General features: G+C 36.3%; 1 protein-coding gene across 1 annotated transcript in view; it reads right to left on the bottom strand.

Annotated features, from left to right (window-relative positions):
* LOC122801341 (mucin-19-like) overlaps window positions 1-13,279 on the bottom strand; it is a 938,154-nt gene that overhangs the window by 786,309 nt on the left and 138,566 nt on the right. The window contains exon 8 of the mRNA XM_044070881.1: window positions 5,053-5,310. Coding sequence (XP_043926816.1) covers window positions 5,053-5,310 — 258 coding nt within the window. The remainder of the gene's footprint in view (window positions 1-5,052; window positions 5,311-13,279) is intronic.

Below are 13,279 nucleotides of genomic sequence, written 5' to 3'. Positions count from 1 at the left end.
TCTTTAGTGCTGATTCTATAACTGTAGAAATGTTAATGGCTTAATTCAGAGGTATTCTTAGCAGACTTGTTTAGAATGCAATTAACAGCATTTCTGAAAAAAATTCTGAATTTCATCTTCTCCATTTTAATGCATGCATTGTAGTAAGTGGGTGAGTATCTTTGTTTTGAGAGTAGCTGTTTAATTTTATTCCAGGGTAAGGCTAACTCAAGAAAGAAACATATTTTGTAAGTACTGTATAATTACAGTCTGGTTCTGAGTGGAGATCCATTTAACTTATTTGTGCGTGCGGGGGCTTATTAGCAGTCATGTGAACTGTGTCATTTCTACAAATAGTAAACTAAAAAAATCTGCTCATGTACCTGTGAAAATTTAAAGAAAGTGATATGTAACTATTCAAATGAGGTGATTCTCCATCACTGCCTCCAAGTATAGTCAGCAAATTCCACTCTCATGACTGCAATGACAGATGCAGCCTTGGAAAAGCCCATTAAGAAAATTTACTACAATGCATCAATGGTTACAAGGCCAGATGTGAATGTTATCACAAGTCCAAAGTCACCACCACAGCAACATGTAACTAGGTGCTGAGAACACTAAATGACTTGTGGCCACTCTTTTTCTTGATTGTGACTGTTTCCTGGGGAGACTAGCAGAACACTGCATGCAGTTTAGCTGTTCACACAGACTGAATGACTGTGTGCAGTTTTGGTGATATCATTATAATAAGGGCAAAGAGTGGATAGGCACATATTAAAAGAAACATGTACAGACAGAGATCAGATCATTGTGTTTCAGCTGAGCATTTCATGTGGAGCATGCTTGCTGCTTGAAATATTTCATGATAATTAAAACAGTAACATGCAAATAGGTTAATGAGTAGTCATGGTGGTGGTCTTTATTTATAAGTACTATGCTATGATGGGATTAACATGAACAGTAATATGAGAAATACTGAGATGTCATGTGACATGAATTACAGGATGAGTCAGCTGGAAAAAGGATAGAAACACAATTCCAGCTTCTCGAGCCTTGGAAGGAAACTGAAGCTGCTGCAGTTAGTATGCTTCTTTTTCTAATGTCAAAATAGATGAGGCATTATGAATTTCCTGAAAACAATTAATAATGAAATTTGTGCTGTGGAATAAAGACATTTTAGAGTTGCTTGTCAGAACTAGTTTAATCCAGCATAGAAACCATTCCTATGAGAAGGTAAATTTGAAACTATAGTAAATACCAACATCCCAACACTAAGCAATTAAGGAACAGATACAGAACATACTTGAATGGTTGGGCCACAGTGAAATTCCAAACGGAGCGTAAGAGCCAAGTTTTATTGTTTGTCAAGCCTAAAGTGACTATAAGGCTTTCCTCTAACTTTTAGGAATTAAATAGTATGCATAAACTCGATTCATATCCCATAGCTAGAGAGGATCAAATTGGACAATGGTAGGTCTCTGTCCACTTGGTCATAAACAAATGTTATTGGCAAAATTCACTATCCCTAAAAACTAAGATAACATTTTTCAAACCATATGTCTCTTTCACCATACAGTGCTGCTTTCTGGTTTCCTTGGAACACTGCAGCACTCCATGAACAAAATCTTTGGACTCCAAATCAGGTATGCATCAACCTATTTGCATGATCATCTTCTTTTGGCTCTTCCCATTAGGGGTCACCACAGCAGATCATCTGTTTCCATTTCTTCCTATCCTCTGCATATTGCTCTGTCACACCACCACCTGCATGTCCTCTCTCATCACATCCATAAACCTTATCTTAGGCCTTCCGTTTTTCCTGTTACCTGGTAGCTTCATCCCTAACACTTTTTCCCAATATACTCAGCATCTCTCCTCAGCACATATCCAAACCAACATAATCTTGCCTCTCTGGCTTTCTCTCCAAACCTTCCAACCTGGGCTGACCATCTAATATACTTATTCCTAATCCTGTCCTCCCTCGCCACACCCAGTGCAAATCTTAACATCTTTAACTCTACCAAATCCAGCTCAAACTCCTGCCTTTTTGTCAATGCCACTGTCTCCAACCCATATAACATAGCTGGTCTCACTACCCTCTTGTAGACCTTCCTTTTCACTCTTACTGGTACTCGTCTGTCACAAATCACTCCTGACACTCTTCTCCACCCACGCCATCCTGCCTGTACTCTCTTCTTCACCTCTCTTCCACACTCACCGTTATTCTTAACTATTGACCCCAAGTATTTAAACTCATCCACCTTCGCCACCTCTACTCCTTGTATCCTCACCATTCCTCAATCCTCCCTCTCATTCACACACATATATTCTGTCTTAGTCCTGCTGACCTTTATACCTCTTCTCTCTAGAACATATCTCCATCTCTCCAAGGTCTCATCCACCTGTTCCCTACTCTCACTACAGATCACAATATCATCTGCAAACATCATAGTCCACGAGGACTCCTGTCTGGTCTGTCAACCTGTCCATCACCATTGCAAATAAGAAAGGGCTCAGAGCTGATCCTCATGTAACCCCCTCCACCTTAAATGCATTCATCACACCCACTGCAGACCTCACCGCTGTCACACTACCCTCATACTTATCCTGTACCACTCTTACATACTTCTCTGACACTCCCGACTTCCTCATACAATACCACAACTCCTCTCTGTGAAAAAATATTTTCACAGTATAGGGAAAGCCATCATCTTAAATTTCAGGTTGTCTTACATTCCATGCATCAAGCTGGATGAACTGATAACCCAGCTATGTGAAACTTAAGCACAGCAGATGCATGATATATCTAATAGGCTGCAGGAAATCAAAAATCAGAGTTACTGTTACTTGCATCTTGGCTGACTTGAATAAAGTCAAGGTTTTCTTGAAGGTTAAGCAGACAGTTGAAGTAGAACAAGCTTTTAGTCAACAAAAAGATTTGCTGTATTCAGAAACCCTATAATCAGCCTTTTCCAAGCAATTCTTACTGCACACAATTGCATAGACACACCCTTCTCACAGACTATAGAAGAGGGGTGAGTATCCCATCTGGTAGATATCTGGTATATAACAGCTTTTCCACCTACTGACAGGGAATGCATTATCATAAAATGGGCCATATCCCTCTAAAAGTGAATTTGTTATGGAGATGATTTGCATCAATAACTGACCGTGCCTCTTTGCAGTAGCCAGTGGATAGACTGCAACTGAAAACTGTTCAAGTAGGCTCTGATCATCTGTCATTATAGCCTTTAGATGCAGCACCACCCAGGTTACAACCACTTCAGTGCGGATGGGCATACAGCACATCCAGTGGAGATAGACCAGGTGGATGTGTGCTGTGGGAGTCATGTAGCATAGTGACTGGTAAACCTGGAGAAATAATTGCTTGTAGAGGAATTGTTTCTGCTTTTTGTTTTCTGTTCACTAAAGGTTGTGTCAGGGAAAAGAACTGCAGCATTTGTGAGTCATAGAGACCAAGGAGAAAAGCTAGTGAGTTTCTCCATAGCAACCAATAAGGAAATTGCACAAATTAGGGGATATGTAGGAAACTTCCTATTGAAGAAATCAAATTCCTGACCTATAAGTAAAAAAATATTTCAGCAGTCTCCAAGATATTCCTGCGATCTGAAGTCTCAACCATGACCCCACAGCTGGAAAGGGATAAGCTTTCTTCTGCTGAAAAAAACGTGTGCCAGTTGCCCTACCTATCTAGTAAATTGTTTTTAGAACACTAGCACCAATAAATACTGTTTGCTTTGAAAACCCTGTCTGTAGGAATAATGCTTTTGTTAGCTAACGCTTGGAAAGACACTTGTGAAAGAACTAGAGTATGTTTTGGATACTTCCTCTGTTTTGTTGCAATAAAACGATTTTCCTTTGTTCCTGTAAATAACTTCATATAAAATCTGAGGGAGTACAGTTGCATTGGTCATTAAGTAAGTTGGTTTAAAAGAAATGTATTATATTTCTTAATCAGATTATTTTCTAATGAGTGTTTTCTTACTGTTGGCTGCATGTTTTAGTCCACTATCACCAAATAGTGATGTCAGAGAATGTTGTGTGATTTCAGAGCTGGTATAATTAAATAACAGGCATTTAGAAGATACATTCACCTGTGTGGTGTGTGGGGAGGGGGCTTTTTCTTTTTGGCCATATGTGTAATGAAAGCATTTACCTGATATTTTGAGCTTCAATGATGTGTCCACAATGAAATAATATATATATATATATATATATATATATATATGTATATATATATATATATATATATATATATATATATATATATATATATATATATATACATATATATATATATAGAGAGAGAGAGAGAGATGTGTTTGAAGGTATAAATAAGTATAAATAGACACACACACATATACATACACACACACATATACACACACACACACACACACACACACAGATATATATATATATATATATATATATATATATATATATATATATATATATATATATGCAGTATATAAACAATTTTAATGTATAAAAACCTTCTATGTCTTTAGTTAACAACAGTCCAAGGAAAGGGATAGTCCTCTGAATATTAAATTTGCCTCCCTTAGTAATTTTATAGGCTTAGCTGAGAAAATATCACATTGTTTTGTATAAAGCAGTTTTATGAGGCTTTTTTTTATCCATAAGAATCCCTCTGAAAGTGAGTAGGTATCATATTTCTAGCAATTCAGGTAGCCCATTGCAAATGCACCAGCTGTTAGGATTCTTGGAAACAATGGTAGAAATGCAACATATCCAGTTACTGCTATGCATTGAAACATGCAACCTTTCATTCACTTACTCAGAAACAGTTACTTTTGAGTGAACAGCTGGGTTACACTAAACCTGCAAGGCTTGGGTGTACTTTTTAACCTTCTGGTCAAGAGATAACTGTGGGATTCATCATTCTAAACTCATGATATCACAAAACAACAAGAAAACAGTTCAATAATTGCAACTTATGCATTTAGAGTATAAAACACAATACAAGATACTGAAATAGTTACTAAATGTTTTTTGAAGAAAGTTATTGGTTTGAAATGTAAAACTTACATGTATAGCCAACAATGGAAGTGACATCTGAAACAGTTGAATTGTCTGCATCTATTGCAATGATACTGAGGTTGTACTGCATTGCAGAAGCAAGTCCTGTCATGTTGTAACTTGTTGCAGATGTTGTTATAGTTGAATTAATAGGTCCTACAGCTTGGATCCTATATCTAATCTGGTCACCTGGTACCGCAGCCCATGATAAGTATATTATTGAGGATGTAGCATTAACAACAACAAAGTTAGTTACTGGTGCTGGTTCTGTAAAAAGAAGAAACAACTACTTGTTAATCTATTTATGAATTGCCAAAAATCTTTTGTACATCATACTGCCTTCCTTGAGAGATAACAGATCTGTCATGTTACCTTCTCAAATGCTCAAATCCAGCTTTCTTAGCACAGAACAAATAAGCAAGAAAAAGTTCACCTCCGTATATCTCTGATGAAGTCTTTGTAGAAGTTACAGATAAAAGCCCTAACATCATACTAAACAGCATTTTTACACTTACTATATCTTTGATATTATAGGTTCATGGGTTCATAGGTAAGTACTAGGCTATCGGCCCAAGGGCCTATGTAAGCCTAGCCAGCAAGGTTCCATAGCTTACGCCACCCAAGAAATTATTTTCCTGTGCCACTGTCGAGCAGGGACACAGAAGTGATCCCCGAGGTGTATTTCCTATTTTCCATCCACTCATCAAGATTTTTCTTGAAGAGTGCTAATGAAAAACTTTGCTTGACATAGATGGGTAGCTTGTTCCAGAGTATGGGAAGTCTCTGGGACAGGAATCTATCCCTCTAGCATGTCTTGTTTATTGTGGTGACAAGGTTTAGGTCCCTAGAGCGTGTAGCTTGGAGGGATTGGGATTTCTTTAGGTGAAGCATGTCCAACAGCTCTGGGTTTGACATAGCTTTTTATGTTAGGCAGAGATAACCTCAGAGTAGGCAATATGCTACAGAGTAAAGTTGGAGTTTTTTGAGGTGGTCAGTGTTGGGCATTTGTTTGAGGCCAGTAATCCTCTTTGTGAGGTTCTTCTGTGGCCTTTCCAGCTGCTGCAGATGTCGTGTGAGGTACATTCCAAAAAGGGCTTTGTACTCTATAATGGGTCTAATGAGTGACGAGTAGAGGGGAACAATACTACAAGAGTTTTTATAGTTGGCATAAGAATATTGGATTCATTCAGGGAATGCTTGTGATGTATGGAAGTAAACTGTTTTTTGTAGTGTTTAATTATACTTAAACACTTCATCCTTATTTCTGATTGTGACACAGGAGGTACCGCCAGTACAGCTAGTTGAAATTTTGTAAGTAATTATAATTCATTTGTGAATATTAACTTAATTTTTATAGAAGTGCAACAAAAGGAGATAATGCCAGCACAGCTATCTGGAATTTTGTAAATAATTATATGTCATTTGTGAATATCAACATCATTCATATAGGGTCTATATTATAAGATTGAAACTTCAGGTACTCAAATACCTAAAGCTCAATCTATAAATGTCGAAACCTAAAAAACCTGAAGAGTCACTTCCACACAGGGAAAGAATTTTCTTGGCTATATTAAACAAAACAAACTTTGCCCCCACATCCCCCTAACTAAATATACCAACTCCAAGATCACTCTACATTGGAGAAAACGGCAAACTCTGCATAATGGCCAAGTGATTTTTCCCTTATAAAAAATTTGTGGAAGTGGCTGTTCGTGGTTTTCAGCTTTCGATATTTACAGATTGAGCTTTAGGAATTTGAGTACCTAAAGTTTTGATCTTGTAATATAGACCCATTCATATAAGATGCTTGTGTTACAAATGTATTAGAATTGTATGTCATGTGTATATCAAACTGCTTGAAAGTATTTGCAAAGTGCTATTTGAAATGTAACCACAGTGTACACTACTAGAAAAGAACAGAAGTGTACATCCACTATTGTAACTGTTTAAATGTATATTTTAACAGTGGAAACTGGAATACAGGAGTTTAACTTCAAAAAAATAGCTGAAATTAAATTACTTTATGGCTACACAATAAAACATAATATCTTTCAGTCTCACTGCAGCAAGGAGACACAATGTCTAAAAATAGGAAACTTTCTGTATTGTCTTTAAATGTGGAGGAATGTAATTCATTTTACACCTTCCAGTATCTGCCAAAGATGTAAGGTCTATATATTTTCACAGGGAGATGTTAAATGCTACCAGCTGCCATCCACGGTTGTTTTGGGGCCTGGGAACTAGGAGTTAGATGACAAGCAATGATGGCATTCCACAAGCTATCCAAGTAGCAATATTTGAGATATTAATTTAAGAAGTCTCTTAGAGAGAGACACAGCATTCTGCATTTTTGTCTTGGACCTGACAGCAACTAAGGAAGATCCATTCACCACATCTGCCGTGTTCTACAGGTTTAGGGAACAGTATAATTCTCTTAGATATAGTCAGGAATATAGCAACACTTAATTTAGATATTGCTCTTTATTTATTTGAGACTGTCCTGCAATGTTGTATTAAATATTTCCTGTGATTGTTAACTGTGATATCACTGTAAATATATACTGTATATTTTTGTGTTTTTTTAATATTTATTATTAAATATATTTAAACATTTCATTGTGGTTGATCTGTCTAGAGATATTTAAGTTCTGAGAGTACTCACATATCTATTTGATGACAATGTGGGCCACTCCTAATAGCCTTGCTCTTGGTCAAACTACCATTTGTATTAATAGTAACATTGTACAGTAAGATTGAACACCCTTTGTTAAGGGCCTTAAAGTAGCTGACAGTAGTGACTGGTGGCAGTGAAAACTACCTTATAGTCTGCGCAGAAGGGGATACAGCTAGTAAACCTATGCCAGCCTTTCCCAGATGTGTATGTGTGTATAAATCAAACCTCAAAGAGTGTGTGTGTATGTCAACTACTTGGGCAGTGACACAAAGCACTGGCTGGACAGAAAGGGTGCTGGAGGTCTTAGTCTGGTCACTTAGCTGACATCTCAACTCTACAGCTATACCGGTGGGGAGTCTTACTCTGGATCTGGAGAAAGAGGAAGAAACCAGCCCTGGACTGACTGTGGTCTCTGCATTCTGTTAAGGAAAAATGCCCTTGCTGCAGAGAGCTGCAGCTGATAATACTGTGTGTGTACCTTGTCATCCTCCCGGTGTAAGTCCTCCACTGTTGCCAGTTGTGAGGATTGAGGCTCCTTGAATATTGGTCCAATGGTGGGGTGTCACACTCATATTGTTATTTTGTGTTGTCATTATTTTGGCTACTTTAAAGGTCTGTTTGTTGTAAAATTTTCAGTTTGAAATCTATTAAAGGCAATAGTCCATTGTATTCATGAAACAGTTTCCCTATTAGACCAGGATTTAGTACTGAAAGCTTATTTATTTATTTAGTCAGTTAGTATATTTGTTTGTTTACTGGGGTAGTATACTTATAGATCACAGCCCATGTGAATAAACTTGCCCAAAATTAATACCGAACAAATTCACAAACTCAGAAATTCACAAATGTGAAATAATCACATAAGGAACAGAATCCCATAAACAACTGAAATAATATGTAATTATTATTAACAGAGCAGAAAAGCAAATGTGAATTAATTTTAGTATTAAATATGAGTAGAAAGAAGCAGGTAAGAAGAGATGGTCAAAACCAAAGTGATGTTTCAGCTGGCATTCTTATATAGCACACACTGCACACTCACTCGCATACCTGACGGTATGGCACACCTCCAAAAAATGTCTTAGAAAGCTTTAATAGCCATTGAAAACATAACTTTGTAACTCATAATCCATTCTCAAACCAAAAAAACTATATCTCCCCCCAAATCCCTCTTTCATGAAAAAATCAAAATTTCAAGTCTTGTTCATGATAATATAACCATTGAGTTATTTCTCATAACAATTTATTAGGGATGAAAGTAGAAGATAATCTTAAATTCAATCTGAATATACAAATTTGTTAAGAAAAAAAAAAAATCATCAAAACCTAGGGATGCTTTACAAAGCCAAAAACTTTCTCACCAGTCCGACTAAAACTATACTTGCCACTACTTATCTCTTCCCCACACTGCTTTAAGCTGCTCCCATCCTTACTAACCTCAAGGCATCACAAAAATGAAAACTTTAACAAAGTTATAACAAAGTTGCTAAATTTGCAGCAAATATTCCTTTCACAAGCTACCACTTTATAGCAGTAAAAAGCCTAACGATTAGAACTACCTTATCAATTAACAAATACACAATTTCTGACTACCTATAAAATTATCCAGAATCCATCTGCATGTCCAGCACTAAATAGCATTCCACACAACTATGTTCCCAGTCGGACATCATGATCCATAGCATTCGACACAACTATGTTCCTAGTCGGACATCCTAATCCAACGACCAAAAACTCCTGTCTGTCCTCAAACCTATCAAATCTGCTGGGCATGGTCTGTACTCATATCATGTTGCTAAGACCTGGATCTCTTTACTGTATCCATCACGTCAAAACCCTCTCTCCAGTCCTTTAAAATCACAAGACTTGCTAGCCAAAATGTCGCAATGTTCTTACTCAGCACCAGGATAAACTATATCCTTAAATAAGAACATGTACCTGTCCATACCTTACATGTCCTTTCTCTCCCTTCTTTACTCACTTCCTTACATCTGTCAATTTCTCTCTCCTTGGCTTTCTTTCTAAATATAACATAAACCTGTTTTTCCTCTCACTTCATATTGCAATTTCTGTTTGTATTATACTAACTTACCTTTACTTTCTGTATAAACTGGCTAAAATTTTTGTAACTATTAAATCATTGTTATATAACTTGTATCTATTCTTAAGCATTCGTTTCATATTACGTCTAATTTATCATTATTTAAACTGCAGTTGTTTTTGTATTATTTTAAAGACTGTAAAATTATTGTTCTTAAAATGTTTTGTAATACTTTAGAGCTTTTCTTACTGGGCCCATGCTGTAAATGGGGTCCTAACCAGTCAGGCTATCCCACTAATAAAATGTCAATGAATAAACAATTTCATTTAAATGTTCAGTAATGTACCATGTTTATTCTGCTAGTAACTGCTTATAGAATTTATTTGGAAACAAGCTACTATTATCTATCTTAAATTATGCAGTGTCAGTTTTACCATTATTTATGTAGTAAGTTTTTTTATGAATATTTTTCTTACTCTGTTTAAGACTGTGGTCCTAAAGTGCTTGAGACTCTAGCATTTGTAGTAAGACTATCTTTTACACCTCTAAAAGGCATGTGAGTAATGAAACCAGGAAAACTATACTGGTATCAAAAATAGTTTCAAAAATAAATTCAAATCTGGAGAATAATGTTATAGACAACTTATGCAAAAATAAAAGTATTATGTCTTATTTATTTCATATATGAAAATGTTTAACACTTTCTTATTGCTAATAATAACATGATGCTATACTGAATACTCTAGTAAGGGTTATAACTGTGATGTTATACTGAATACTCATATTAAATTAGGGAATTGGGCTATACTGACTTTAGAACCAGTTCTTTGTTCTGTGAAGAGAACAAAATGAACTATGACAGATCTTGGTTTGGCTTTGTCCTTGTTGTACATGGTTGAATTAGTCAAGGACCGATGTGCCCTCTCAATTTCATATGAAAAGGCTTCTTGCAGGTGTAAAGCTTTGGGAAGCCAGGTTGTGAGGAAATTGGTCATGTTTTAAGCCTCCGCATTTTTAGGTAAACCATAAATCCGAAGATTATTTCTCCTGGATCTGTTCTCGAGATCATCCATTTATTTATTAAAGATGTACTTTGCTTCAAAAGAAATTCCACTTGTAGTTCCTGTTCTATTAATCTCCCATCCAGGTCATTTAATGAGTTTTCCATCCCGGTTATTTGGATCTTTCTTGCTGCATCATTTCTTTTCAAACTTTTATTTGTCTGGAGGATTCTTCTTTATACAAATTCAGTTTACTGTCCATTTTATCAAATTTTTTGGTTAGTTCAGATATGTTGAGTAATAAGGTCTGCAGGTCCTTCTTTGAAGGCTGGTTTTGAAAGTTGTATTTTGAGTTGCTCATCTTGTGACAGTATCAGTAGACTTTCAGTTGAAGCTTTTGACAGGAATTTTGTTAAATACTGGCAATTTTTTCCAATAAAACAAACCAGTGACTTTTAAATATTATATCCTGCAATTTTTGCCCTGGTTTTCAATTTTTCCTGTCAGTAAATATAAAGACTGTCATTGCTCAAAAAAGTGCTGCTAACTAGCCTGCATCTTGGCCACACCCCCACCACTCTGCATCTCTGAGAGTACTCTTCTTTGTCCCTATTTTTAAGTAACACATCATAGAAAAACTCTCCTTCACAAGCACACCAACTACCTCCTTTGTACTGAGAGAATTGACTGGTAAACCAGATTCTACTCCTTTTGGTAAAGCTCAAGCCCATATGATATGTTTGTCAAAATGCATAAAGTGCTTCAACAGGAAACTTCAGTGACCCCCACTATCCCTCTTTAAAAATATTGTTTCATAAGCAGCATACAAGAACAAATTTGTCTCTTACTATACTTCTTACTAAGCCTGCTAAGAATTTATCAAATATAGATAACTACTTACCCAATTCTTTAGTTTTTGTATGGATAAAATGATGCAAAACAGTTATATGATAGACTCAAGGCACTGTTACAGCTTTATTCTGTCTGCTTGGCAAGATAGATCTGTACCAGAGGAGAGTAGCACTAGTGATGCACACAGCTCAACATGACTGCCCCTCACACACACACACACACACACACACACACACACACACACACACACACACACACACACACACACGCATGCACACACGCACACATGCATATGCACACATGCACGCGCGCACACACACACACACACACACACACACACACACACACACACACACACACACACACACACACACACACTAGCAATCTCTTTAGATTTCAAAAAGTATATCAGTGTTGTGGGATTATTTATGGTACACCCTTAGGAAGCATACAGTCCATGCTCCTGCCAGCAACTCCCATCTAGCACTTGTCAGGACTGTTCATCGCTTTTTCAGTTTTACAAGACCACATAACAGGAATTCAGCACCCTCTCTGTGCTAGATATTCCAGTCAACAAGTAATTAGCTGCATACTTAAAATCTTATTGGGACATATCCGGTTGGGCCCACCTTGATTTGTAAGTTGGTTCTCTATTATTTGTGAATGACTGTCTCTTATTCTTCTCAAGAATTTAGCATAACCTCACTATGTTTCTAGATTCACTCTACCCCTTTCAAGAGCTGTCTGTTCTGAAAATGATCATTTCTAAATCTGATTAATCTGACTAAAAAATCCTTTAAGTTAATTTTACCTATACTGTGACTACAGTGAGGTGAAGGATTAGTACATCATCTAGGAATAAAAGTACATTAAAAGACTGTTAAGGATGATGGTTTCCATCACATGGAGCTATGGTGATGCTTACATTTAAAAGGGTATTCCTTGTGCATGATGCAGATGTATTTAAAAAGAATAGCTCATTCAAGTTTATAGTGTCTTTTTGTATACTTCCAGTTAACACCCATAGCTCATTATGACATCCAGATGTTATATGAGGCTGGCTTCTTTAACAAAGAGAATTGCTAATAATAGGCGTTATTAGAAAGGGCAAGAACTTTTTACAAAACCCAATTAAATTTATTAATCTACAATATATTTGCAGTACAAAATTTAATTGCTGTTTGCCACTCATTCATATATTCATATTACTGTCCATATTTTCGTAATTGAGAGATCTACATGCTGTTGAGGATTATGATGTGAAATGTCATTTAGAGAGACAGGAAAGTTCATTGTCAATGCCCATTTATGTTATACTATACTGGAGATATTGCTAGTTGTTTGCTAGTAGTTACAAAAATAAACCATAAATTTCCATAAGTTCTTCAAAAACCAAGCAACTTACAAACTATTGCATGGCATCAGGTGAAACCTTAGATGTTGTTGAAGTAAATTGCCATTGATATTTGCACTGAAAGTTGCACATCTTCAAAGATATTCAGTGTTGGTGGCCAAGGATGAACACAGGATAGCAGCAGATTTCTTCAGCTCCACCAATTTCATTACATTGACAGGAATTAATTACTTAAAAAATTAATTCTTGAAGTAATTTTCTTTCTAAATATGTTTGTTTTATATAGTTATTGAACTATATCTAAAAAAGAAAGG

Source organism: Protopterus annectens, chromosome 4.part1, assembly GCF_019279795.1.
Source record: "Protopterus annectens isolate FY-2018-M chromosome 4.part1, PAN1.0, whole genome shotgun sequence".
NCBI lineage: Eukaryota > Metazoa > Chordata > Ceratodontiformes > Protopteridae > Protopterus > Protopterus annectens.
This window is presented reverse-complemented; position numbering and strand designations above follow the sequence as displayed.